Source organism: Psammomys obesus, unplaced genomic scaffold, assembly GCF_907164565.1.
Source record: "Psammomys obesus unplaced genomic scaffold, mPsaObe1.curated_primary_1811, whole genome shotgun sequence".
NCBI lineage: Eukaryota > Metazoa > Chordata > Mammalia > Rodentia > Muridae > Psammomys > Psammomys obesus.
In genome coordinates this window covers 54,465,938-54,490,162 of record NW_026585644.1, presented here as the reverse complement: position 1 = coordinate 54,490,162, position 24,225 = coordinate 54,465,938, and the positions used below count along the sequence as shown (strand labels likewise).

General features: G+C 38.1%; 1 protein-coding gene across 27 annotated transcripts in view; it reads left to right on the top strand.

Annotated features, from left to right (window-relative positions):
- Nucleotides 1–2,037: 2,037 nt before the first annotated feature.
- Nucleotides 2,038–24,225, top strand: part of Nrxn1 (neurexin 1) — a 1,203,268-nt gene continuing 1,181,080 nt past the window's right edge. For 26 of the 27 annotated variants that reach the window (XM_055619760.1, XM_055619722.1, XM_055619802.1 and 23 more), the window contains exons 1-2: nt 2,038–2,488; nt 5,435–7,099. In XM_055619760.1, coding sequence (XP_055475735.1) covers nt 6,328–7,099 — 772 coding nt within the window. In that variant the 5' untranslated portion in view covers nt 2,038–2,488; nt 5,435–6,327. The remainder of the gene's footprint in view (nt 2,489–5,434; nt 7,100–24,225) is intronic. The other variant, XM_055619661.1, reaches the window with a different exon arrangement.

Sequence of the window (24,225 nt, the reverse complement as noted above, 5' to 3'; positions counted from 1 at the left end):
AGGAGGATCGTGACTTCTGCCTATGCTGGGTAATGCTGTGGTAAAACACCTGTCTAGCACCTATGAAGCCCTTCGTTCTGCCTCCATCATTGAGAAAATAAGTAAATGAACAACTCCAACTGCATAATAAAAGTGAAGTAAACGAAGCAATTATTCAGATCATAAATATTTGGAAGACAGATAACAGTCCAGGTGAAACGCAGATAGATATGTTCTTAACTCCTCAGTGTGTTCTTTGGAAATCATATATTGGGCCACAATTTTCACTGAAGAACATCCACAAATCTTCACAGTACCAAGAAGACCTTCTAAATTGGAAATTTCAATATATTGTGATCATTTCATTTCTGGATCATTCCACTTTTTGTGTGCTATTTATGCCACTTGCTCTCAAGATATTCTCAGCAAACAGCAGCAAAACCAGACAAGGCTTGAGTCATGTCCACTTACAAATAACTTTAGTAACTCATGTTTCTTAGACTTGCCTATATTTTTAATATTTCATTTGTAATGGAAGCACACATGGATACAGCAATTCCAAAGAACCAGCTGGCCATCACGATTTCAGAGTCAAGAGTCTTAGCTTTCAAAGTGCCAGTCACTGAGTCAGACAGAATAGAGTTGAGTTGGAGTTACTCATCAAAATAGCTAGCCCTGGCTAAAAGCACAACTCAAAATACTTTTGTACTCATCTACTGATTTATCTTTACATAAAGTGGAGACTATGATTGTACCCATTTTATACACTAAGTGACTTTGATATCGTATAGCTAAGTGTCATGTCAAGGTCACAGCTAATAATTGTCAGACATAGAACTCACACCAAACCCAATCTGATTCTATTTTCTTCACATGGCATTACTAGACAGAACTGGTTTTCTAAAGTCATTAAACTACACATAAGCCTGGGGTTTCTGCATTTAGGTTACTTAAATATTTGCTCAAAAGTTACAGAAGTGTAAACATGGAAATCGTTAGGAGAGAGTTCTGGTTTCTTTGGGTGGAAAAGACTCTTGGATTTGAAAATACCAAGGCTCCTGAATTTGCCTAGTCCTTACATTCTTGCTTTAAAAGGCCTGAAGGCAGAAAACAATCTTACCTCAGCATTTGAGGCCGAGGCTATCAAGTCTATGATATCACAATAAAAACATATGGCATTTCTACTCTAAAACTAACCTGTGGTAGAAATATAACAAGGATAGGATTTTAAATGTCCAAAGGGGCCAGCGCATAATTTAAAGCCACAAGCTCCAGACTTCTATCCAGTTTGTCTGCAAGCTCGCTTAGAGTTAACTCCTTTCTCACCAGACACAGAAATGCCTACTGGGCATGCCCAATTACACAGTGAGAGAGCCTCATACTGTGCTACACTTGTTCCAGGTTTTACCAGAGGCTAAAGAGAAGGAAGAGACAGAGGGAAGAATTAAATAGGTAGAGAACTTGGTTCAGGTCGGGATGCCGACCGAAGAGGCAGAGAATGGAAAATTGGAGGATGGAAAAACTGCCAGGAAAGCACCTTTTCAGATGCACTCCAACTTGGCGCGATAGCCTGGTGGGTCTCGCTAAAGTCCTTTTATCACAGCATAGGCAGATGGCTCGGGCCAGGGCTTCAGCAAGGGGTGGGGCAGGAACACTAGGTGTGGAAGGAAGCCAGTGCCGCTGTCGAGTCCCGCCTACCCCTGCATTCCTCAAAGAGCCTCTAGCTTTGCATGGGTTCAGAACATGAGGTCCAGGTGCACACAGCCAGAGCTCGTCTTAGTCACCAGCTCCTCGGTTTCTGCTGCTCCTCTTTAGCTGCTGAGTCCTTTCCTGGCATCTTCTCAGGTACTCCCGCCCAATCACGACTAAAGCCCGGAGAAGTGGAATCTCCACAAGATTTTCGTGGGTCTAACAGGGGCTTGGGCATGCTCAGTAGGCTACGTGACACTGGTTTCTCTCTCTCTCTCTCTCTCTCTCTCTCTCTCTCTCTCTTTCTCTCTCTGTCTCTCTCGGAGGGGAGGGTGGCGAGTGACTACTTAGAAGTGCTTGTGGCAAGTCTCCGCCCCCAGGTTCCCCCTGTAGGGGGACGAGGCAAAGGTAGAAGCACCTTGCTGCTCAGCCTGTGAACTTGGAAGGGGCTGCAGCTGCAAGCTGAGGCCACCGGTTTCCCCCGCCAGAGGATCGGCCGGCCGCTCTCCATGGTACTGCGGAGAGCTCAGCTCCGCCCTTCTCTTTCAGAAGGACAGCACCCGGCGTCACGTAACCCAGCCTTCTCGGGCTTCACCACCGCCTCTTCCTTCCCTTTTTCCCTCTCCTCCTCCTCCTCCTGCTCCCCCTGCTGCTTCCCTCCGCTGCATGTTCTTCCCTTCCGCACTCTTGGAGATAGACGCTCAAGCCTGACGCCTCGGAAAAAGGCAGCAGCAGTCGCCTTATCCTTACACCTCAGAAAATTCGCTTTGACCATGCATGCTTCAGGCTCTGGATCGAGCTAAGGGGAATAACCAGGCAGGTAAAGGATCTCAATTTAGGCTGGGGGAGGGGATGGGGCGAGGCAAGCTGGAGAAGGGTATATTTCCCTGTTGTAACTGGGCCAGGATCTGCTACAAATACAGAGGAAAGGATGGGTGGTGGGAGGGTGGAGGAGTGGAGATTTTGGTTGTTTTGCATGTAGCCTTTCAAACGGCGAGAAGATGAGATGGTGGAACTAGGTAGTAACTTAAAGGCTAAATGCAGTGATTTATTATTCAAAGAAAAAAAAGGTAAAGGCAATTAGAAACCAAAACAATAAAATAAAACATATCTACACCCTTCTTTCTATTTCTTCCCCATCAGTCCTGACTGTGCCCATCCTTAATTTGTGCAGTAGACTTCAGGATCTAAGAAACTGCACTGGTGTTAGAGATGGTGCTTAGAGACTGGGCGGGAAAGCCAGAGAGAATTTTGGGTGTGCATTGGTATTGAGGTACTTTGCAAAAGCCAAATGCAAAAATATATAACTTGTAAAATTCCTGTCGTAGATTTCAGATTCTTTAGAGGGCTATGCATTAAAAGGTTTCATGGCAAGCAGTGTGTGTGTGTGTGTGTGTGTGTGTGTGTGTTTTACTAAAAACATGATAGAATAAATGCAACTGCAGCCGATCAGCATACTGTATTGATCCTTCCAGTGACTTGGGAATGAATTTTGTTCTAGAAACAGAAGAAAAGATTAATGAGGCTTCTAGTCAGCTTTTGAATTAGAGCGCTTCTTGTTTGGGCTGCAGTATGGTTGTTTTTCAGATCCCTTTATTTCATCCTGTAATTTGTGAACTCACCAGGTCGTTCTGGGTACCTAGAGAGAATCGTTTTTCTCCATGTAGAAACAGATACTGTCTCTCACACAATGAGATTCCTCTAGGAACTGGGAGAGCCAGCTGACCTCTCTTGTAAGAACATACATTCTTCCTGGGTTTCCCCTCCTTCCCTCCATCCTTTACAAATTGGTCAAGGTGTGCATTAGAGGAGGAGGGCACAAGAGAGAAGGCAAAAAGGTTATGTGATAAATATAAAATTAATACAATAATAAGCTCTGACAATCAGCTAGCCAGCCTCTCTCTCTCTCTCTCTCTCTCTCTCTCTCTCTGTGTGTGTGTGTGTGTGTGTCTCATTTCTCTCTCTTTCTGCACACACCCACCCCCACCCCTCCACACAGATAGAGAGAGGGGGGCAGAGACAGAGTCTGAGACATCTCCAGACACACATGCTGAGAATGGCCTCATAGCACTACTCTTGTGATAGACCAGACTATTTTGTCAAATGCTGAACATGTACCATATTCCTCATCTTAATATGAAAGTGTAATGAATAATAAGCTATTGTTGATCATTTTTAAAAGCGCCTTTCTTTAGGTTTGACCCATGTATAGGCAAGATATAACTTGTAATAGCTGGTTGTGAGGATAATATCAGCCATAATAAATAGGCAACTGAGATTTTATTGCCATTTGGTAACGAGCAGTGTATAAGTGTGTGTTATGTCTGTAAAGTGTATGTGCTGTGTCTGTGAGGTGTGTGTGTGTGCGTGTGCTATGTCTGTGTTGTGTGTGGTATTTCAGTGGTATGTATGTGTTGAAAGAAGAGAACCAGTCATCAATTTTATCTGGGGAGGAACTTGAAGTGGGATCCCCTAGCTTGATGGCTCTCAGCTGACACCTGTAGGGATTGCTCTGAACTGAAGAGAAATGCTTTCAGCTCCCTCCACAGAGGAGCAGCCACAATGCAGTGCCATAAATTACAGCTAGTTTCAGCTTGTAGGGGGAAAAAGTGTTAATTGGATATGAACTCTGCGTCCAAGCAGTAAATTTGGTGTGAGTGTGTGTGTATGTGTGTGTGTGTGTGTGTGTGTGTGTGTGTGTGTAGGAGATTGTGAGATATGGTAGGGTGATATTTTTTGCTTGGAATGACCAAACGACATATTTTAATTTTTTTCAAAATGTGAGTTATTTGGTTCTAAAAATTCATAGCCCTTCCTTGAAGATTTATGTTTTCTGTACCATTTCAAAAGCCTGTCAGATTAGAGTTGAATAAAAAGAAGTGATTAAATGGCATAGTGAGTGATTCAAAGGTATGGCTTTAAATTCTAGCATCCTGGGGCCATAACAGTTGAGGTGACATACATGCCAACTCTTGTTCTGACTATACAGATTCTATTAGTTCACAGCCAGAAAAGGACTTGAGGAAGAGTCAGATTATTACACTTTTAGAAAGAATATTAAATACCCATCTTTGAAAAGATGAATTTTTGGAAATTAAAACTAATATTATGGCAGCAAGGACACAAATACTGACGAGTGTGGCTCCAGACAGATGTTTTGTAGTATAACAGATTATGTACTGATAAAAATGAGGACTATATTTTCTTGAAAATTTTAAGATGCTCAAGAAGCCACTGCATTATTGTTGTCTGGGAAGCAAGTGAAGTAGTAGGATGATATACAAATACAAGCTAGCATCTTCCTGCTGAAAGTTTCATGTATTTTAATGTTATAAAATTTGCTGTTAATTGAGGTTGATTAGGGTATATAAATTCTCTAGATAACTAGCACATATTATAAGTAGAAAACCTTTAAAAAGGTTTATTAATTTCTCTCCTCACACATTTTGGAAATTAAAACTTTCTTGGACAATTGCAAAGAAACTCATAATCAAACTGTTTCTAAAATCTAGGTCACTAATAAACAGATATGATAAATTCAAGATTGTAACAGCTTGTTATAAGACTGTAACATTAATTACTAAGAAACACCAGGCCTTTCTGTGGGTCAACACACACACACAATCAAACACACACTGTTATATCCAGGAAGATTATTTGCTTTGATAAATCCATGAGTTATGAACCAGCTTTCCTAGCTGAGTAATGATTTGTATGATTCTATAATTAACTACGGGCTTTAATTTTTTTATTTTAATTTCCACAGATCTCTGGGTCCTTATCAAAAGACAAAATAAAATAAAAATGCATCACCAATATACAACCAATTGACATGCTGGCATCTTAGGGTGGCCTTGCAGAGACGGAGAAAAGAGAAGAGCTGTTGGGATGTTATTTCACCATCTAACAGCTTCTGGCTGTTTCACAACAGGGTTTGAAATCTACTGACAGGGCTGGTAAACAGAAAGTGAATCAGCCTGGGAGGGCGTGCCAGGGAAGTTTGGCCTTGGCTTCAGTGGTACTGGAAGCCCATGGTATGACAGAAGAAGCAGGCCTCTGAAGCTATTCTGGCGCTACTTACTCGTGCCCTTTCTCCATTTATGCTGGGAGCCAACATCTGGAGTGTCCTCTAGGCCTTCCAAGCAGCCAAAGATAGTGGCTCATTGTTGGCTTCCTGTCACTCCCTGAAAAAAAGTGTGTGTTTCCTCCTGACTCTGCTTTCCTTTTGCTGGCACCACAGTAGTGGTCCGTTGCAGGTGTTGTTCCTGGAAGACTGAAGAATTTGTTGGCAACAACAGATGACCTTACTTTGCATCCTTGGATGCAAATGGATCAGTGATTTTCCTTGAGCCTCGGCGGCGATCATTTTCTGAACGTTGTCTCCAAAGTGTATCCTCCCTTTGGTCTGGAAGTTCTGTTGCTACCTTGTGCAACTGGGACCTCTGCTTTCCAGTTGGAAAGGGACTACTGGGAGAGAGGAACGGGTTGCTGGAAGAGAAGAAGAAGGAAAAAAGGAGCTAAAGGAGCGTGTGCCCCTCCAACCTCCACCTCCCTTGTGCCTCCCACTACTCTGTGGACCCCCATTTCTCCGTGACGGTGTCCAGTACCATTTCGACCCTGTCGCCCCCGGCTCCCCCCCGCCGCACCCCAGCCCCGAGCATGGGGACGGCGCTGGTCCAGCGCGGGGGCTGCTTTCTCCTATGCCTGTCACTGCTGCTCCTGGGCTGCTGGGCAGAGCTGGGCAGCGGGCTGGAGTTCCCGGGCGCTGAGGGCCAGTGGACGCGCTTCCCCAAGTGGAACGCATGCTGCGAGAGTGAGATGAGCTTCCAGCTGAAGACGCGCAGTGCTCGCGGCCTCGTGCTCTACTTCGACGACGAGGGCTTCTGCGACTTCCTGGAGCTCATCCTGACGCGCGGGGGCCGCCTGCAGCTCAGCTTCTCCATCTTCTGCGCGGAGCCCGCCATGCTGCTGGCGGACACGCCGGTCAACGACGGGGCGTGGCACAGCGTGCGCATCCGCCGACAGTTCCGCAACACCACGCTCTACATCGACCAGGCCGAGGCCAAGTGGGTGGAGGTCAAGTCCAAGCGCAGGGACATGACGGTGTTCAGCGGGCTCTTCGTGGGCGGGCTGCCCCCTGAACTGCGCGCCGCGGCCCTCAAGCTCACGCTGGCCTCGGTGAGGGAGCGCGAGCCCTTCAAGGGCTGGATCCGCGACGTCAGGGTCAACTCATCGCAGGCGCTGCCAGTGGACAGCGGCGAGGTCAAGCTGGATGATGAGCCGCCCAACAGCGGCGGCGGGAGCCCGTGCGAGGCGGGCGAAGAGGGTGAGGGTGGCGTGTGCCTCAACGGAGGCGTGTGCTCGGTGGTCGACGACCAGGCCGTGTGTGACTGCTCCAGGACAGGCTTCCGCGGCAAGGACTGCAGCCAAGGTAAGGCCTGCCCGACCACGTGGAGCCTTGGCCTGGGCTGGGCGGGAGGCTGGTGCATGGGGCCTTCCTCCTCAGGATGCCTCAGGGTGAAGGCTTGTCCCTCACCGCTATGCTGCCTCCCTTTGAAGCCTCTTAGTGGGCACACTGCCCTTCCCAAGGCCATGCCCATGCAACTAACTCTACCTCCTTCCAAGTGACCAACAGAGTGGTCTCCTTAAACCCCAGCCCAAAGTTGGCAGGTTTTGTAGTCCTGCGGCCACTGCCTACGTAAATGGCCCACTACTGCCCTGTACCACCAGTAACTCTAGAACACAGACCTTTCCTGTAAGCTATTGACAAGTGTCTAGAGGACTGAGCATGTGTTTGGTGAGAAAATTAAATAGAGGTTAGCTGTGGGCCACAATAGAGCTAGCCACGTGGTTACTACTGGTCAAAGCACACTCGACAGGCCACAGGCCCTGGGTGCCTTTGCACCCATGACTTGCTCCTGGTGTGGAAAGAGAAGAGATTTTCTTCATGAACAGGGGGCTTTTAAAATTTGGTTTCCCATGCTTATCTCCCAACTCCAAATTTTCCATATTTAAGAAGAATTTTGTGATTTCGTTGGTTTATTCAAGCATGAGACAGGTCAGCTAATGTTGAGGAATGTTAGCGATGAGATAACGTATTTCTTGATTAATAAATGCTTGATAACAAGAGTACTAGAGCAATTTAGGTGTCGCTGGATCGGGAAGACTGTCCAGGCTAATGAGCAGGGTGCATGTGAGTGATGGTAAGAGCTTTCCTAAGGACAGTCAGCTGATGACATTATCTGAGTAGCATTAGTCAAATTGTTTCCGTGATCCATAGGGCTTAAAACAAACAAAGCATAGTTAAGCATTATCTTTACCACTTTACACCTAAAATTCAGTTTTCTGTGCATCTCTTCCATGTTTTTTTAATTATTAACTTTGTTATGACAGTGACCAAATAAATTATTCTTGTATGAATACAGGAAAACCTATAAACAGAAAGTGGTGAGTGGCATGGCTAGGAGGACACATGAATGTATTAGAGGCCAAGCAGTATGGGTGTCTTGGTTTCAACTGCATACATAGCTTTGGGGCAAATCAAGGCAGCCAATCATGGATATCTAGCACTTATAGTTGAAGCAGGGAGTAAAGCAAATTATTATATCTGATTTGGAAAGACAGGGGCAAAAAGCTTTGTGTGGCTGCGTTTTATTGTGTGATGTCTGCTTTTCTTTTCTTTTCTTTTTTCTTTCTTTTTGGCTTATAGTGTTGAGAGGAGTAAGCCTTTGTAATTCTTATTAGACTTGGCAGCTTTCTCTCATGGCTTTAAAAGAAAGGAAGACATGATGAAATTTGTGACTGTTTAACAACAAAAGAGATTAAGTTAGGAAGAAAAAAGGTATTATTTAGGAGTGGTCTGTAGATTTCGTGGGAACAGTGGTGGATATTTAAGAATTAACTATGCTTTGTTTTCTTAGGGGTTTGTGTTAAGTACTTTGGTGTAAGTAATTATAATGACTGTATCCTATGTCTCATACAGTACTTTCAGCTCTGCTGGTAAAATTCCGTGAACATAAGTTCATGTTTTACAAAAATGAAACAGAACAATCTTTTTCCTCTACAAAATATAGCTGAATTGTAAGTCACTATGATAGCTAGATGAGATGAATTCATAGTACAACTTGAAGTTGTGTACATTTGTACTGATTAATAGAGAATGGCAAATATTATTTTTGTGGAAACATAGTTCTCTAGGCATCCTAATGCCACTTTAGATGATAAAGAAGGCAACTTAATGAAATATAACTTCCTTTCTTAAATTAAGAAACAAATATGACACAATGACAGCTTGTACTGTGTGGGAGAGTGTTTTAAATGAATTTTAAAAATATTTCTATGCATTTTAATGTAGGGATCCAAGGATCATGCATAATCAGGAACAGTTAAGACTGGAGAAAGCCTGAAAAAAAAAGTAATGTTAAAAAGAAACAGAATTAGATGTTTCCAAAATACATTTTGTTTTGGCAAATGCATATTTCTTTCTGTAAGGTGCGTAATTTGAAATTAATAGGATGAATATTAGAGCAGCATTGTATCTGATGCCTTAGAAAAATCATCTCAAGAAAGTAAATCCATCAGAAGTGTTCTGAGCTTTGCTTCATTTTGAAAATTTGAGCTGAAAGAGAATACAAAGATCACCACTAGTCATGGAAGGAAAACAAAAGGCTGGATTTTTTTGGTTATCAGAGAAATGGGAGATGGAATGATTAAGGCATAGTCTGTCTTTCCAGAAGCGTTGACTTTGCTTTGCTTATTTTCTCTGTTTCATGTGTGTCAAGTGACTACTGAATAATTAATTGGAGTGGATGATTCTCCCACTGCCGATCATGCACTGACAACTGGGGGAGATGATTTCTATTCAGATGAAGTGTAAACAAAGCTCTGTCTCCACTTACTATTTACACTGATTACTACATTCTTTATAAAGCCAATTAAAAACAAAATAAATAAATATTCATTACAGAAATGGTTCAGGAAAGATTACAATCGAGCAAATATTAAACACAGAGGTAAGGCATCTTCAGCCCCTACAGTTCTTTTTACTCTCAGTTTAAGAAGTCCAATATTATTGTAGTGGCCTTCTATTTAAAACATCTAAGAACTAAAAATATGGTGCAACAATATATAGTGAGAACAATCTGGTTTCATCCTCCCCATCTAGAATGCCTGAGACAATCTGTACCTGTGAGTTTCCAGAGTATTTTTGGTGAAGGAATTCTGTTTCATCCTTACTGTATTTACTTGGACCTAGTAAGATTCATTTATTTACCAACATATTTATCTACTGATGGAGAGAGAACACCAGGAAAGTTGTGCCTCATGGTCAAACTAGTGGCAGAGCTAGATAAGAACATAAACACCTTATTTCCAAATCTTGTGTCTTCTCATATGCTAAATAAGTTTTTATCTTCCTTCAAATGGACTTTGGTTTTTGGTAGGAGGGAGAATGAGATGTTTCTTCAAAGAGCAAAAATACATATAAAATGGTCCCAGAAACAAGTACTTTATGTACCATTGATGTTTGTGACCCTGAGCATTAATCTCAGAACTCAACTACCTAACAATGTCATTCTTCTTGAATGATGGATACTTATGGGGTATAGCTTTTTCATTGGATCATTCTCATCTAAGTGCTTCAGTGCCCTTGTCTGATAAGTTTCTACTTAAGGGTTCTAATAGTTTCCTAGAAGCTTCACAAGCTTAGAGAACCTCATGACCATCAAGCTTAAAATTAAGCATAAAAGGTCAATAAATAAGAAATTAAATTATACCTGTCATGCCCAGATCTAAGTAAAACCTAGACATTTTAGGTTTTACTTAGGTCATATGTTAAAATTTAATACTAGATTGTGAGGTCATTTTCCCTATTTAAATTACTATAATGCTGTATTATTGCTTATTATGAATGTCTTTGGCAGTGTGGTAAATGTATTTAGTGAAGCGCTACTTCAAAGAAGCCCTCTTATGTAGCTTTATTGATACCAGACATTTGCAGATACATATCCATACATTCATTTATTCATCTCTCTTTTTACACATAAGGATAGACAGACTGCCTTGCACATGCCAGAACATTAGGCTTATGCAATGAAATGCTGAGTACACTTAGAGGTAGCTCCTACTTTGTCAGCCATCCTATAGTCTACTGAGAAGCATATTATTAAAAATAACACATATGGGAATTAAAAATAGTGGTATATTTAAAATAATGCCTATATGCTGTGTGGAATTTTAAAATAGTGGGCCTAATCCAAGATTTTATTGAGGTGTGGTTATTAAACTTAAAGCTGAAATATTTGAGGAACTTTCCAGGTAACATAGAGAAGTGTTGAGGAGGTAAACTCAGAGATAAAGAGGTCTGTACTGAACATGGCACAGTCTGTCCCTGGCACTGGCAGGAGTCCTCATTGAATAGAGCTCTTGGTCCATATTCAAGAGAGAGTAGAGACAAGTTTTCTGAACTATTTGAGAATTTTAAAATCCATTAGACACAGGAGTATAACATGGAAGATGAGAATGGCAATGTCACATGCATATTTTACTAATGTCACTTAAACAACAGTTTACAAAACAGATTGAATTGGGACCACAGGAAATGAAAAAAAAATGGTATTTTATGTTTGTCACTCAACAGTAGTTGTTAAGCACCAACTAAAAGCTTTAGGTACTTAAAAGTAGAGGAGAAAATAGAAAACAATAAGTTCTTGAAAGGAATCCTTCAAGTTAGGATTCATGTTTCAAACAACTTGGAATCTCCATGAGCTTAGTTAGGTAGAGAAATTTAAGTTCATTTACTATTTAGAACACTGCAATCTACTTGTAAAATCATGATCTGAACTCTGTAGAGATTATTTATTACTTTGTTTCCTTTGGCTATTCCAGTTGAAGTCATAGGGTTCTGGAACCCAGTGGCAATACCATACTGTTCCATACTCAAAGTACAATACATTGTAATCATTTTATCTTTTAATGAAAAGTATCACATACTGTCTGGAGCTACACTGCAAATTGAATACATTTACTGTGGAATGTGATATTATGTATACTATTCCTACAGTAAGAAAAGCTAAAATGTTTATGAGGGTATTTTTTTTTTTTGTTAAGTTGTATTACTGAAGAAAATGATATAGAAAAATTGTCAGAATTTTATTTGAAGGCTACCATTGCAGAAAAAGTTATCTTTGTTAAAATAGGTTTGAATAGGACAAAGCTCATGAGTAGATTACTCCGCTGTGCAACACACTGGACATTTCTTATTATTGGACAACAAAAGGCATCTGTCTGCTTCTGACTGTCAAATGACCACAACATAGTTACCATCACAGAAATCCACAAATTCATAGTTGTTTTTCTTTCCTATTCTGTTGAGTCACTTTAGTGTAGGGGCTAAATTACTCATATGCTGTGGACTGCCTGTCCAAAGATTAAAAGAGTGAAAATTCAGCTTTTTGTTACTCAGTTTAGGACTTGGCATAGGAGCAGAATTTGCTTAATATAGCCATCATGAAAACTAAGCTGGGGACTATGTACACAGAGAATGGTGGATGACATTGGCTGGGCAATGGATAGTATCTGTTTACTTCCTTGGGCTTTTCTTGTGGCTAGTACTCAGTCTTGTCATTGATACCATTTTCTTGAAGTATACTTGCACATAAAATCCATGTATGAAACTTTAAAAATCCAATTTCCAATGCAGTAGTTTTTTAAAAAAAAAACTTACTATATATTTATTTTCATTAATTAATTAATTTGTTTACATCTCAATCATGCAGTAATCTTTTAGTTGTCAAAATTTCAACTTATGAAGAAAGAAAATAATGAAGACAATATGATTTTGTTTCTGCTTTATACAGATAACTTAATATTTTTAAAGCCATGATTCAAAAAATTAAAAAAAATAGTCTGTGTAAGAATTTTATGACTCAATAAATGTTAAACACAAAAACATTTCTAACAGGTATCTTTCAACTTTCAGATAATGCCTGCACTCCACCCCAGTCCTGTACTTAAATTGTACTTTTTCTTTCACACCAGTTATCTAAAATAGCACTGGACAGAGACTGCAGCTCAATGGCACAACACTTTTAGATTGTGCAAACACTGGTTTGGGTTCTCAGAACATGACCAATAAAAACAAACAAACAAAAGAAATAATTCTAATTATCTTTATAATCTATAGTGTTATCATCTATCTATAACAAGAGCATTTTAAATGGCCAGCATAAGCACAGGTATCCAATTTATAATTTTTTGAGATTTTTATAAAAAAGTTAAATTTACTTATATGTTTGCTGCAGGCAGGCTACTAATATTTTTGAGCTTTAATTTTTTTTTTTAAATTTAAGAACATGTTAAAGTCCCAACAAACAAATTATATTTTTATTCATACTTATATATATATGATAGTATAATTCTGTTCCAATTTTGGCTATCATTAAATGAAATATGCTAATTAAACTGATTACTTAAAAATAATCACCTCTTTGGACAATAAGTCCTGGAATTATATTAACATTTTTGCTATTTTTAGCATATTTTGAAAATGAGCAGGTGAATCGCATGAGCTCCAGAGTGGTCCAGTCACTTCTGTATCTCTCCCAGTCAGTATCTCACTCAAGTGGTTGTGCTCATTAGAGTAGAGCTCAGGTAAATATCGAGGAAAAATTACATTTTATCACAGAGAAGTTCTGTTTTGTTATAATAAAGTTACTCTTAAGAGTTACTTTGCAAAAAACTTATAAAACACCCATAAACATCCCTGATATAATTTTGAACAAGTTTTATGTTAAAAATGCATCCTATTAAAATATTATGTAAAACCTACATAATATTATCATGCAGTTCTGTATAATTTTGTGGCTCAATCCTGTTTTTTTTGTTTTTTTTTTTTTTTTTGACTTAGGAATACATATACAGGAATAGATTCAGTTGCATAGTTTCCTGAAGAGTAAGTTTTAAAAGCTCTAATTGGGTTGAAACATAATTTTGCTTGGCCATTTTCTTTAGAGTTTTTCCTTGACTCCATGGTTTTGTGAGATTCCAAATATTTCTACTACAGTACAGAAGTGGGGATAGGCAAGGTGATTTCTGCATTATTAGTTGTATTGTGTGTGTGTGTGTGTGTGTGTGTGTGTGTGTGTGTGTGTATGAAGAGGACATGACTTAAGATCTGAGGAAATTTGTGACCTCTTCTACAGTAATTATTATTGTGCATGTTGAGCCTATTTATTATAATATGTGTTTAGGACTGGCTGCTTGAAACTGGATAATTTACCAGAAGAATCCTACATAGGGAAAATGAATTTTCCTCTCTCAAAAGTCACTGATTACTTGCACTCTTCAACTATTGGGAGACAGGGCTTGAGAAATTTCCTCTATCCATCTTGATATCATCAACATGTCTGGTTTTGGCAACCACATTGTTGAAACTTAATGGTGCAACTCGCTCTCTAGTCTAGATGACACTATCCAAGAGCAGACATCCTAGTCCTTCTGCCTTTCTTCCACAATGTTTCCTGAGCCATAGTTGTAGGAGTTGACTTGTATATGTACCAATTTTGGCAGCACATCCCACAATCACTTTTGTAGCTTTTTGTGGATCTTTGTTTATAGCCTCTACCCAATACAAACAAACAAACAAACAAACAAATAGGCTTATTTGATGAGAAATTAGAGTTATATGTTCAAGCAGTGCTGTTATATAATCAGTGCAACCTATGTTACTTTCCTTTGCTATTAAATGGGATATATACACACACACACAATATATATATATATATATATATATATATATATATATATACATATATATATGTATATTTTTCATTACTATTGAATAGCTAATTGTTTTCTTTTAGCAACATCTTTATAAACTCAGATCCTGCAAGGTAAGAGTGGTAGCTCTGGAGCCCTGGTTTCTAGAAAACCTGAAGTTTGTTTTCATTTCTGTAATAATGCTAAAGGCTTATACTCTATGTCGTCATCAACACCTGCCAATGAACCATTGTAACTTCTCAGTAAATTATGATTAAATAAAAGAACAAACATCTTTAAAAAAAAGATCTGAGGAAATGGTTTCAGGTATGCCTTTAAATTAAATTAAGTTAAGGTCACTAACTTTCTATGGATTTGTTTTCAAGACTGCAAATTAAGAAGTCTTGGAGTCAGCTTACTTGAACTTCTATGGTTCCTACTGACCTATTGTGGAAAGTGTGTGAGAGTGGTTGATTTGTTCAAACTTATACGAAACCCTAAAACTACTAAGTGAAAACCTAAAACTGCTAAGTGCTGTGGTTGTAGGATGTTATATTTGTGGTCAAAATGGAAGTAATCTCATTGTGGGATTATTTTGGTGTGCTTTTGCTCGCTGATGCCCAGGAAAATATACTCTATTTCGTGGGATTCTGCTACTGTGCACTGATATGTGGCAAGCAGAGTAACCACAATATTAGTTTTCTTGTTTCTCTTGGGTAAAATCTAAATCAAACACATCAACTTAGGGTAATGACGCATATAAGTAATATGATCTTATTTCTATGAAGAGCTAAAGAGACACAAATAATCTATGATAACAGAAGTCAGAACTGAGGTAATTGTTAAGTGATGCTGGCAGAGAATGGAGCTTTGGGTCCGGGTAGTGATTATTTGGTATACATATTTATGAAGATTCCCTGAGCTATACACTGAAGATTTGTGTATCTTATTGTAAGAGCCACGGAACTTCAAAAAAGTAAAAATGATTGCTGCTTAGTAAAAACCGCTAATTTATGGATACATAATTTGTAAATTATGTATGAAAACTGAAGTGTGAGGTAGTCCTCAGTGGGTATCCACATTAAAATTTTTATATAAAATATCTAATATTTGTAATATATAAATGCAACTATCATTCCAAAGAACAGACCCATTTATATATAGATAAAATAGGAGCAAATAGTATTTTCTGTTTAAAATGCCTGACACATTTGAAATTGAATCATTTTTTAATTTCTGATGACTTAATAATATACACTTATTTTTGCTTTGTATTGTTTAAACATATATCTTGCCATTACAATTAATCATTGTAAACCTTCCAATTTGGACAGCCAAAAAGCTTAAATTGTCTAGTTACTGATTGATAAGTTTGAAAGAGCTCAGTCAATACTTAGGTGAGTAATTGAATATTGGAGAACACATTACTAGATAGTCCAATCAAATTCTCACAAATCCTCGATGTCTGTATGAATAAACATGCTCTCCAAAAATGCTGTATGTCCAATTTCTTCAAGCTCACTAGCTCACTAGAGCTACAGACACATGTTAACCACCATGAGAAAAACTATTCTGTTGCCATCAAAGTACTTCTCATAATTACTTCTTAATTTTTACTTACTGAAATCATTTCGCATTGTGTTCTATCCACAAGGTAAGAACATTGCATTCTACCTTGGTTATTTCTTCAACAGCCTCCCTTCCCCAGCTTTATAAAATTCCTATTTTACTTATGAGCCAAGTACAAGTTAGAAAAGTTCCCTTTCTAGGGCTTTTAGGAGTCTGGAATTTGAGCCTACGTCCTCAGGCAGGGAGCTCTGCAGCTGCATGACAAAGTCTATGGATTCATTCATCAAAGGATTAAAGGTTGCTGGGATAGTTGTCAAATGCTTTAAATGGCTGATATACACTAAGACCTTAGTTTTGAGGATTGTACCAGACTTAAATGTAATACCATTTTCCAACGACAGGACACTACTAAAAGTGCATTTTGCATACTTGCTCCCCTTGTTGACCTTGGTAGGATGCTTATTTGGTTGACCAAACTCCAGTAATCATTTGGGGAAACCCCTATAGGTTGCATTCAAAGAATTCTATCCTTTGTCATTTTGAGTTAAAAAGAATGAAGTTTTAAAAACTAAGCTACACTGAATTTTACCCAGGTTTAAGGTTTGGGAAAAAAAAAGTTTGAAAATATTAAAGTCCATGGTGGTTTGGTACAAATGTAAATACCTAGGTCAGTTAGATACCAGGTACTTACTGAGTTGGAGCGTGGTTCCTCTGAACATACAGACATTGGTTATTGGAGAAACCATTACTAGTTAGTGCATTTGAATACACAGAGGGGAGTTAAATGAAAGTACACAGTGAGAAAATAGAGCTTTTTTTGAATATGTTTCCTTATGCTATTTCTGCTAGCTACATGAAGCTATTATCAGAAGGAAGTGAGAGGCTAGGACAAGAAGTCTCAGCTGGCAAGCCAAAGTGCTGACCTGGACTCTTGTATGGTTGCTGGTGCTCCAAACTGTGTGGAACACAATAGCAGGACAACAGTTCCACACTATGAGAACAAGTGCTGCTTCTAGAACCATCTATGGTTTGCTTCTCAGAAGTGTCTGGAAATACAAGGGTTAGAAGAGAATATGCCAAATGAAATTGTTGCTTCACCAGAATTTTGCCAACCCGAGTGGATTTCCGTGAATGACAGGAAGCAGCGCTGATCAGAGATCATGAACAACCCATGTTTGTAACCTAACAACACCTGGGCCACGCTCAAGAATCAGCTGAGTTGCAGTGTTTCTCAGACATTGCTAGATTCAGCAGAACGAACAACCTTAGCCCAGGAGAAGCAAGGAAATTAAAGACTCATGTTTTTCTTCTAAGTAATGATACCTCTCTATTCCTAAGCATGCTTGTATTCTCCTTAGGGAAGGAGCTAGCATGGCAACGTAAAAGTATTGCTGCTGTGTGGAAACCATCACCTTCTACCTTCAGCACTTTCCTCTAATGCAAAATTAAATCCCCCCTAATATGAATATTATTATTTCAAATTACATGTGATGCTTTATATATTACATGTTTAATTACCGAATTGAGAACAGAAAATATGAAGTTATATATTGTATTTTATTACCTGCATTGCACAATTAAATTTATGAAAGCTTATTTGAATCAAGTGCAATGGAGTATTGAGAAGTTTAAAAATAATGAGACAGTTATTTTGTTCCATAAATGTATATGTATGATTATCTCTTTACACAGAAACATACAAAAGATATGATTTGCAAGAAACTGACATATAATTCAAACAAAGTGCTTGAAGTCTTAAAATTTATATTAAAATCATCAAAAAATATATTGCTTAAGATACCATTAAAGTATAATAGCCTATGTGTCCTAAAGTAGTTTTTGTTATATATATATTTTTTTCTTATGGAAAACCTCAAGAAACTAAAAAGATCATTTTAAATCTAAAACAAGCAGTACTAATTTTTGGATTGAGCATAGTATTAAAGGTTATATTACTTTAATATTACTAATTAGCATCATCTCAAGTGTTGTGCAAACATAAGCAAAAACAAAAACAAATTAATATGCTTACCTAATTCTAATCAAGTGCTCATTTTACTTATATATGAAAACTACTGAATTGAACTTATTTATTAAGTTCTGTACATGTTTAAAATAAACAGAGACTACTATCTGAGTGTGGGAGTATTTTAAATAAATATTTTCCCAAAAATCTAAAAATTCACTTTTATGGAAATAGTTAAAAATCTATAAGAAAATCTCTTTGTTTTAAATAACTAAGTAATATAAGCTTCATAACATAACTCACTGCCTAGCTTCTATTATTATATAATTTTGATGCATAGTAAATCATTAGCTTTCTTTCTATTTCTGTATTCTTGAAAGTGTTAACAAAGATTGTACTAAAATATGTCCTTTATCACAACTTACCTTGTTTAATACAATTACACTTAAAGACATACCCCTCTTGAGTTGTACACATCATACAGTTCTCTCCTCATTGTTAAATTCTTCACTTGTGTTCACGCACGGTTTCAGGAATCATGCTTTTCCTCAGAGATGTGTTTCTCAGCCAAGTGCTGTATGCTTCTCCAGACACCTTCGAAACAAAGGAGAATGAGACACAATTCCTTCTCAGAATCAAGACGGTCTTCTGAACACAGTCCTTACTTCTATGAAATACTTTCATTTCATTCTGTTTAGAGGAAATAGAGATTGGGCTGGCATCAAACATATACTCCAGTGGCCTCTTTGTTCCAGTAGATGGAGGATGAAGGGTGCTGGTGAATGATATAGGAAACTGGAAAAGTATAGGAGGGATACGGTGGGAAGAACAGAATTTGAGAGAAAGTCTAAGAGAAAATAGGTAGTGGGGAGAGTAGAGAGTATATGCAAGAGATCAGAATTTGATTCACATGTAATATTGGTGGGAAGTATGTATTTAAATGAAGAAAATTTACACATCCATTGAGTGGGAAAGAACTAAAATGTTCATTTCTTGGTGTCTAACCCTTTGTTTGAGTTATAGAAGTGAATAGGAGAAATAAAGAGGCAAGGATAAATATGTAACTGTTTGTTTAAACCATGTAACATATCCTTTCATTTTATTGTCTCTTGTTGGAATTTTCCCTACTAACCAAGTCAAGAACAATAGCAAAAACCTTAAATGCTTTGTCTATGTCTCCTGCATTGTTCAAAGACCTTTACACATATTTTTCATCTAATGCACCCTTGATCCCTATAAGATATTTACTATTTTCTCTATCCTATAGATGAAAAAGCTAAGGCCTAAGAAGATCTGAAAATCCCCTACATTCATATGGTCAAAAATTTCAGAGTAGTCAGTGAGACAAAGCTGTGCCACTCATGAGGCCTTATCCTCATTTCATAACTCCTTTAAGAAAATAGTAACTATATATCTTCTATATACATTCACAGGACAGAATTTGGTGTTTCAAAGATATGTGCTTTATCTAAAGTGATTTCATATTGTTTTTCTAATTTTTTTTTTGTTTTTTTTTAGAATTCTATTTGACGATTTTGTACCTCTTTGGGTGTTGAATTTCTTCTGTCAATACTGAAAACTTTCACTGCTGATGTAAATTACTGTTTTTCTGTTATGTCTTCAGGGGAAATGAAATCCTTATGGTTAGTCTCCCCTTGGATTACCTTTATCTGAGAGAGATAGAGACAGAGGTGAGAAAAGGAGACAGAGACAGAGAAAGAGACAGTGAGACAGAGACAATGAGAAACACACAGACAGAGGGGAGAATGAGAGAGTGAGAACTGGGTTCATATAACAAGAAGTGTTCCAGATTCCTCTTCTGTTTCTGTGGTCTGCCATTCAGCCTCCTTTTTTTAATTTTAATTTTTATATTAATTATATTTAATTTTTATATTAATTTGTATCCCAGCTATAGCCCCTCTTTCATTCCCTCCCAATCCCACTTTTCCTCCCTCATTTCCTCCCATGCCCTTCTCCAAGTCCACTGATAGGGGAGGTCCTCCTCCCCTTCTTTTAAAAATTTTGTTTCTGTTTCCCGCGGCTGGCAAATGTCCTCCCAGAGAACTTTGTAGTCTTCAGTCTCTCCATGTACACAGCACCCTCACTCTTCTGTGCACTCACTCGCCTTCCCTGTGACTGTATCTGACCTGCTAATTCCCTCCATACTTTACAAGTCGCATCACAGTGGCCTCATTAGATTCATGAATTATTGGCACCCAGGGGCTAGTGTTTGTAAAAAAGAGGTCTAGAATTGTGTAAAGGGAAATGTCTTGATTATATATATAGTAACAGAAAAAAAAAGTTTTGTGGAGAAATATAAATTGACAAACTGAAGACAAATAATTGAACTAAGGAATGACAATTTGGTTCATGGAAGACTAATGACATAAATGTCTGTGAACAATAGTATGTTGGTTGGGCCAAATAAATGGAAAAATGCATTCTGTAACAAGCTTGTGTAAATGTAAGAACAAGACAAGAATAGCTTTAGTTTAGATAGAAAACTGTCCATTTTAAATTGTTTAAAACCCCCTTTCCTGTACTAAATGATAACCAAATTTCTTTCAGTTCTCTTATGATGTAATTATTTTACTTCATAGAGAATATTTAATATAAAAACTTAAGTACAGAGTTGACCAACAGCTTAAACAAAATGTGCTTTATACACACCCTACAAAAGTATCTCTTGTCAAATCAGAAGAATTCAAATTAGAAGAATTCAGCTGCATCAAGTGTTTCAGCATCCTGCAATTATGACTTCTGCATTACTCCAGCTTTGCACATAGCTGTCCCTGGACTGCACTCTGGAGACAGGCTCTCCACCCACACACTTATGTTGCCCTGAGCCAACTGTCTTTGCCCTCTTTACTCACTGGAGTGCCCAGGCTTATGTTTCCTTGAACTCAGGTTACAGCTGCTGCCTACATTTCAGACTCACATCAGGCATCTTCCTGCTCATTGTGCCTTCTCTGAGGTGCTTCTCATGCTGAGACCCAGTAGGCACCTGTTTCTGCCCTGCAGCACTCTGCAGCACCGCTTGTGGGCTGTCATACTTCACTCCCTTTACAGGCTTTGCCATTATTCTTCTAGGAAATATAAGTGGGTGAAAGGAACTTTGTCAGTGATATAAATTTTTCCTAGAGAAGGGTGAAATGAGAAGGCTGAAAAATTGTTTTGACTTAAAAACACAGCTAATAAATAAAAAAGCAAAATAACCAAAGTAGTCACTAAGCTATCTCTGGACCCACTGTCCTGTTTGGTTTCTTTGCCAAACTGGATACATAAACAAAAAATGTTTTCTCATCTTTGATCCTTCTAGTGTTCCACTGTTCATAATTCTCAACCCCTTATTTAAAAAGCAGTCATACATAGGAGTGAAATATTAACACCTAGGCATTGTTCACTTTTGTACTCTTAGCACTAGAAGGTTGAATGTTTTTGGTAGCTGATATGAAAAGTTGAAACTGAAACATAAGTCTAAAAAAGTGAGGTATCAAAAATATGAACAAAGTGCACAGTTATTTATAGTATAAAGAGATGTACAATAGGATGCACTTGGGGGTACCCTAAACATGCCCATTAAGGATGCTATTAAATATGTATTACAAATAGTAGTAGAATAGGGCTAGTTTTTGAAAATTGCAAGTACTGTTAAGAGTGAGAAATGTAGAACTTTTAAAAATTAGGCAATGAGCTGTTTCCACTCCTAATGAAGAGAGCATCATTTCAAAATTACTCAAATTACTGGATTTTTCAATATGAATAGAAAACAGTTTGCAGTAAGTTATTAGAAGGTTATAGAAACTGAGTAGTAAAAGCACTCAATTAACAAATCTGAGTTTATTTTTGCACAAAGGTAAACACAAAGAAAGTAAAGAGTCATGGCTTAGGTTTATTTTGGGTGAAACTCTATGTTTCGATGCACCAGGAATTGAGGTCCTCTGCTGATGGCAAGTTCATTTGTTTGTGTTGATATGGTATATCTTAGGCTATCATTTTTGCTCATCAAGTGTACTCTCAGGGTTTCTTACCCATCACCCAAAGCTGTTCCTCTACTGGTGAACTGACCCTTTAAAGATTGTTTCTCCCTTGGCTAAAGGATAAAGCACAAATTTGTAAGAATGTCAGGTAAGCACTTTTATAACTGGGTTTCCATATCTGCCCAGTGTCCTTCCAGATGGTTTTATCCCATATGTAACCTTGTGATCCAAGCCAATCTCTTTTGATGATATGACCAGTATTTTCATTTATGTCTTCGGGCCTTCCTTAGTGCTTTTTTCCCCTACTTTATGATTTCTGTCTAATCTCTGATGAATGGAATTTCACCCACCCTACACTCAAAATTCATCTGTTATACTCTCTTTGTAAAGTCCTTCCTAAGACCCCTTTCTGGTAACTGCCTCACCAGCCCCACACTCAATCACTCCAGCAGAACCTGGGCTGCTTTGTATAAACCTAATTCTTAGGTTAGATACTTTGTTGCAGTAAACGATTGTCCCACCTGTTTTTCCACTGAATCTAAATCTTCCTAGTAACACTTTCACTGTACAGCTAACAGAGCTTGGCCCATAGTAGGGAGCTCAATAAATGTCAGTAAATCTAATTAATTCCAAGACATTAAGGAGATAGACTATTAAAGGCAAAGATCAAGTAGACCAAAAAAATAAAAAGTGCTCTAAAGGAAAATCCAAGCAAGTCATGAACATATAAAAAGAAGCTCGGCCTCAATAAGTGAATAAATGGACATTAAAGGAAGGAAATAAACCCTGCACAGATGGTAAAGGTTAAAGAGCACCATACATGCAGTTTAGGCAGTGGTGTAGAAATACTGGCTTTCTTAGGCATTTTCATGTAGTTGGACAAAATGTAATTACTAACAATGATTTTAAAGGGCTGTTGGGCAGTGACTGTAAATTTAAGTGGGAGTAGCCTTTAAAAAGTACTTCTAGAAACATTTCTTTTTTTTTTTCCTTTCAAAAATTCTAGAGCAAGTTTGTAAATGTAGCACTCATATTTGGTATGCATTGGACTTGGATAAATAGACATGATAGAACTATGAAGGATGACTCAAAACCTGATATGAATATATATAAAAACATAGCATTTAAAATGTTTTTAGTGAGTATAATCAAAGATATATTCAATGTAAATAATAAAAGTATTTATGCTGAAGAAGGTAAATAACTTGTGAAGATCAATGAATGGAGTATAAAAATCTATGCAAATTGTTACAAAAATGTAATATACAAGTGCAAGACAATAATAACAAAGTGGGTGATCCTCATCTTGTGAGGTCACCCATTAGACTCTTTAAAATGCCGACCAATGTCCATTTCAGAAAAGGAGATCCATTACGTGATTCTCTGAGGATTTTCATCATTGTGTTGAATTGAACAACCTGTTTTAAAAAGAATGTTCATGTTGTCAGCATAGAACATGACATGAACTTTGCAGGATGTAAAGGAACATGAAGTATGACACAGAGGAGAGTTACAGAGCTTAAATCCTGTAAGATCCTGATTTTTTTAACACTTAGGTATACGATGTAACTCACTTGCCTATTATTTGCAAAACCACATAACTACACAAAAGTAAAGGGAACTTAACTTGGATACATTTGTCATCCTCTTCATAATTAATTTAATGCTACTAACATGATGCAGGATTGGGACCTGATGGATGGTTTTATTTGGCATCTAATTTCATTCTTTCTTATATTTCTACCCATTGACACCCATCTCTGTCTTCAACTACTGATAGCTGAATAGGCAGAATATGGTCAAGTTGATTTTGTATTACGGTATATTGTCCTTACAACATCTGCTTACCAAAATGGAAATTCTGTAATATCTGAAAAGTTTCAAATGGATGACAGAATTTCCTCATCTATTTTATATACATTTATGTTATCAATAATTACTTATTTGGTTCTTTAGTTTGTCTACATTTGTTCCTGCATAATGGAAGCTGATAACACTAATTTCCATTGAAAATTGCAAATGGATGACTAAGCTAAGCAAAGCAGCTCTTCCTGTTCCATTTATATCCACATCTTAGGCTACACCATGATGTCTAGACTTTGAGGACAGCTCATCTGTATTGATTCACCAGTATGTTTAAGTTGATTTGCCTGTTCACTTAGCAGTTTTCCAGTGTGCATTTGTCATACAAAATTTTCCATCTCTAGCCCCAAATGACACTCATTTCTTCCTCAGAAGTATATCTGATATGAGGCAACTGCATTCTGAATTTTGCACAACTGGAAA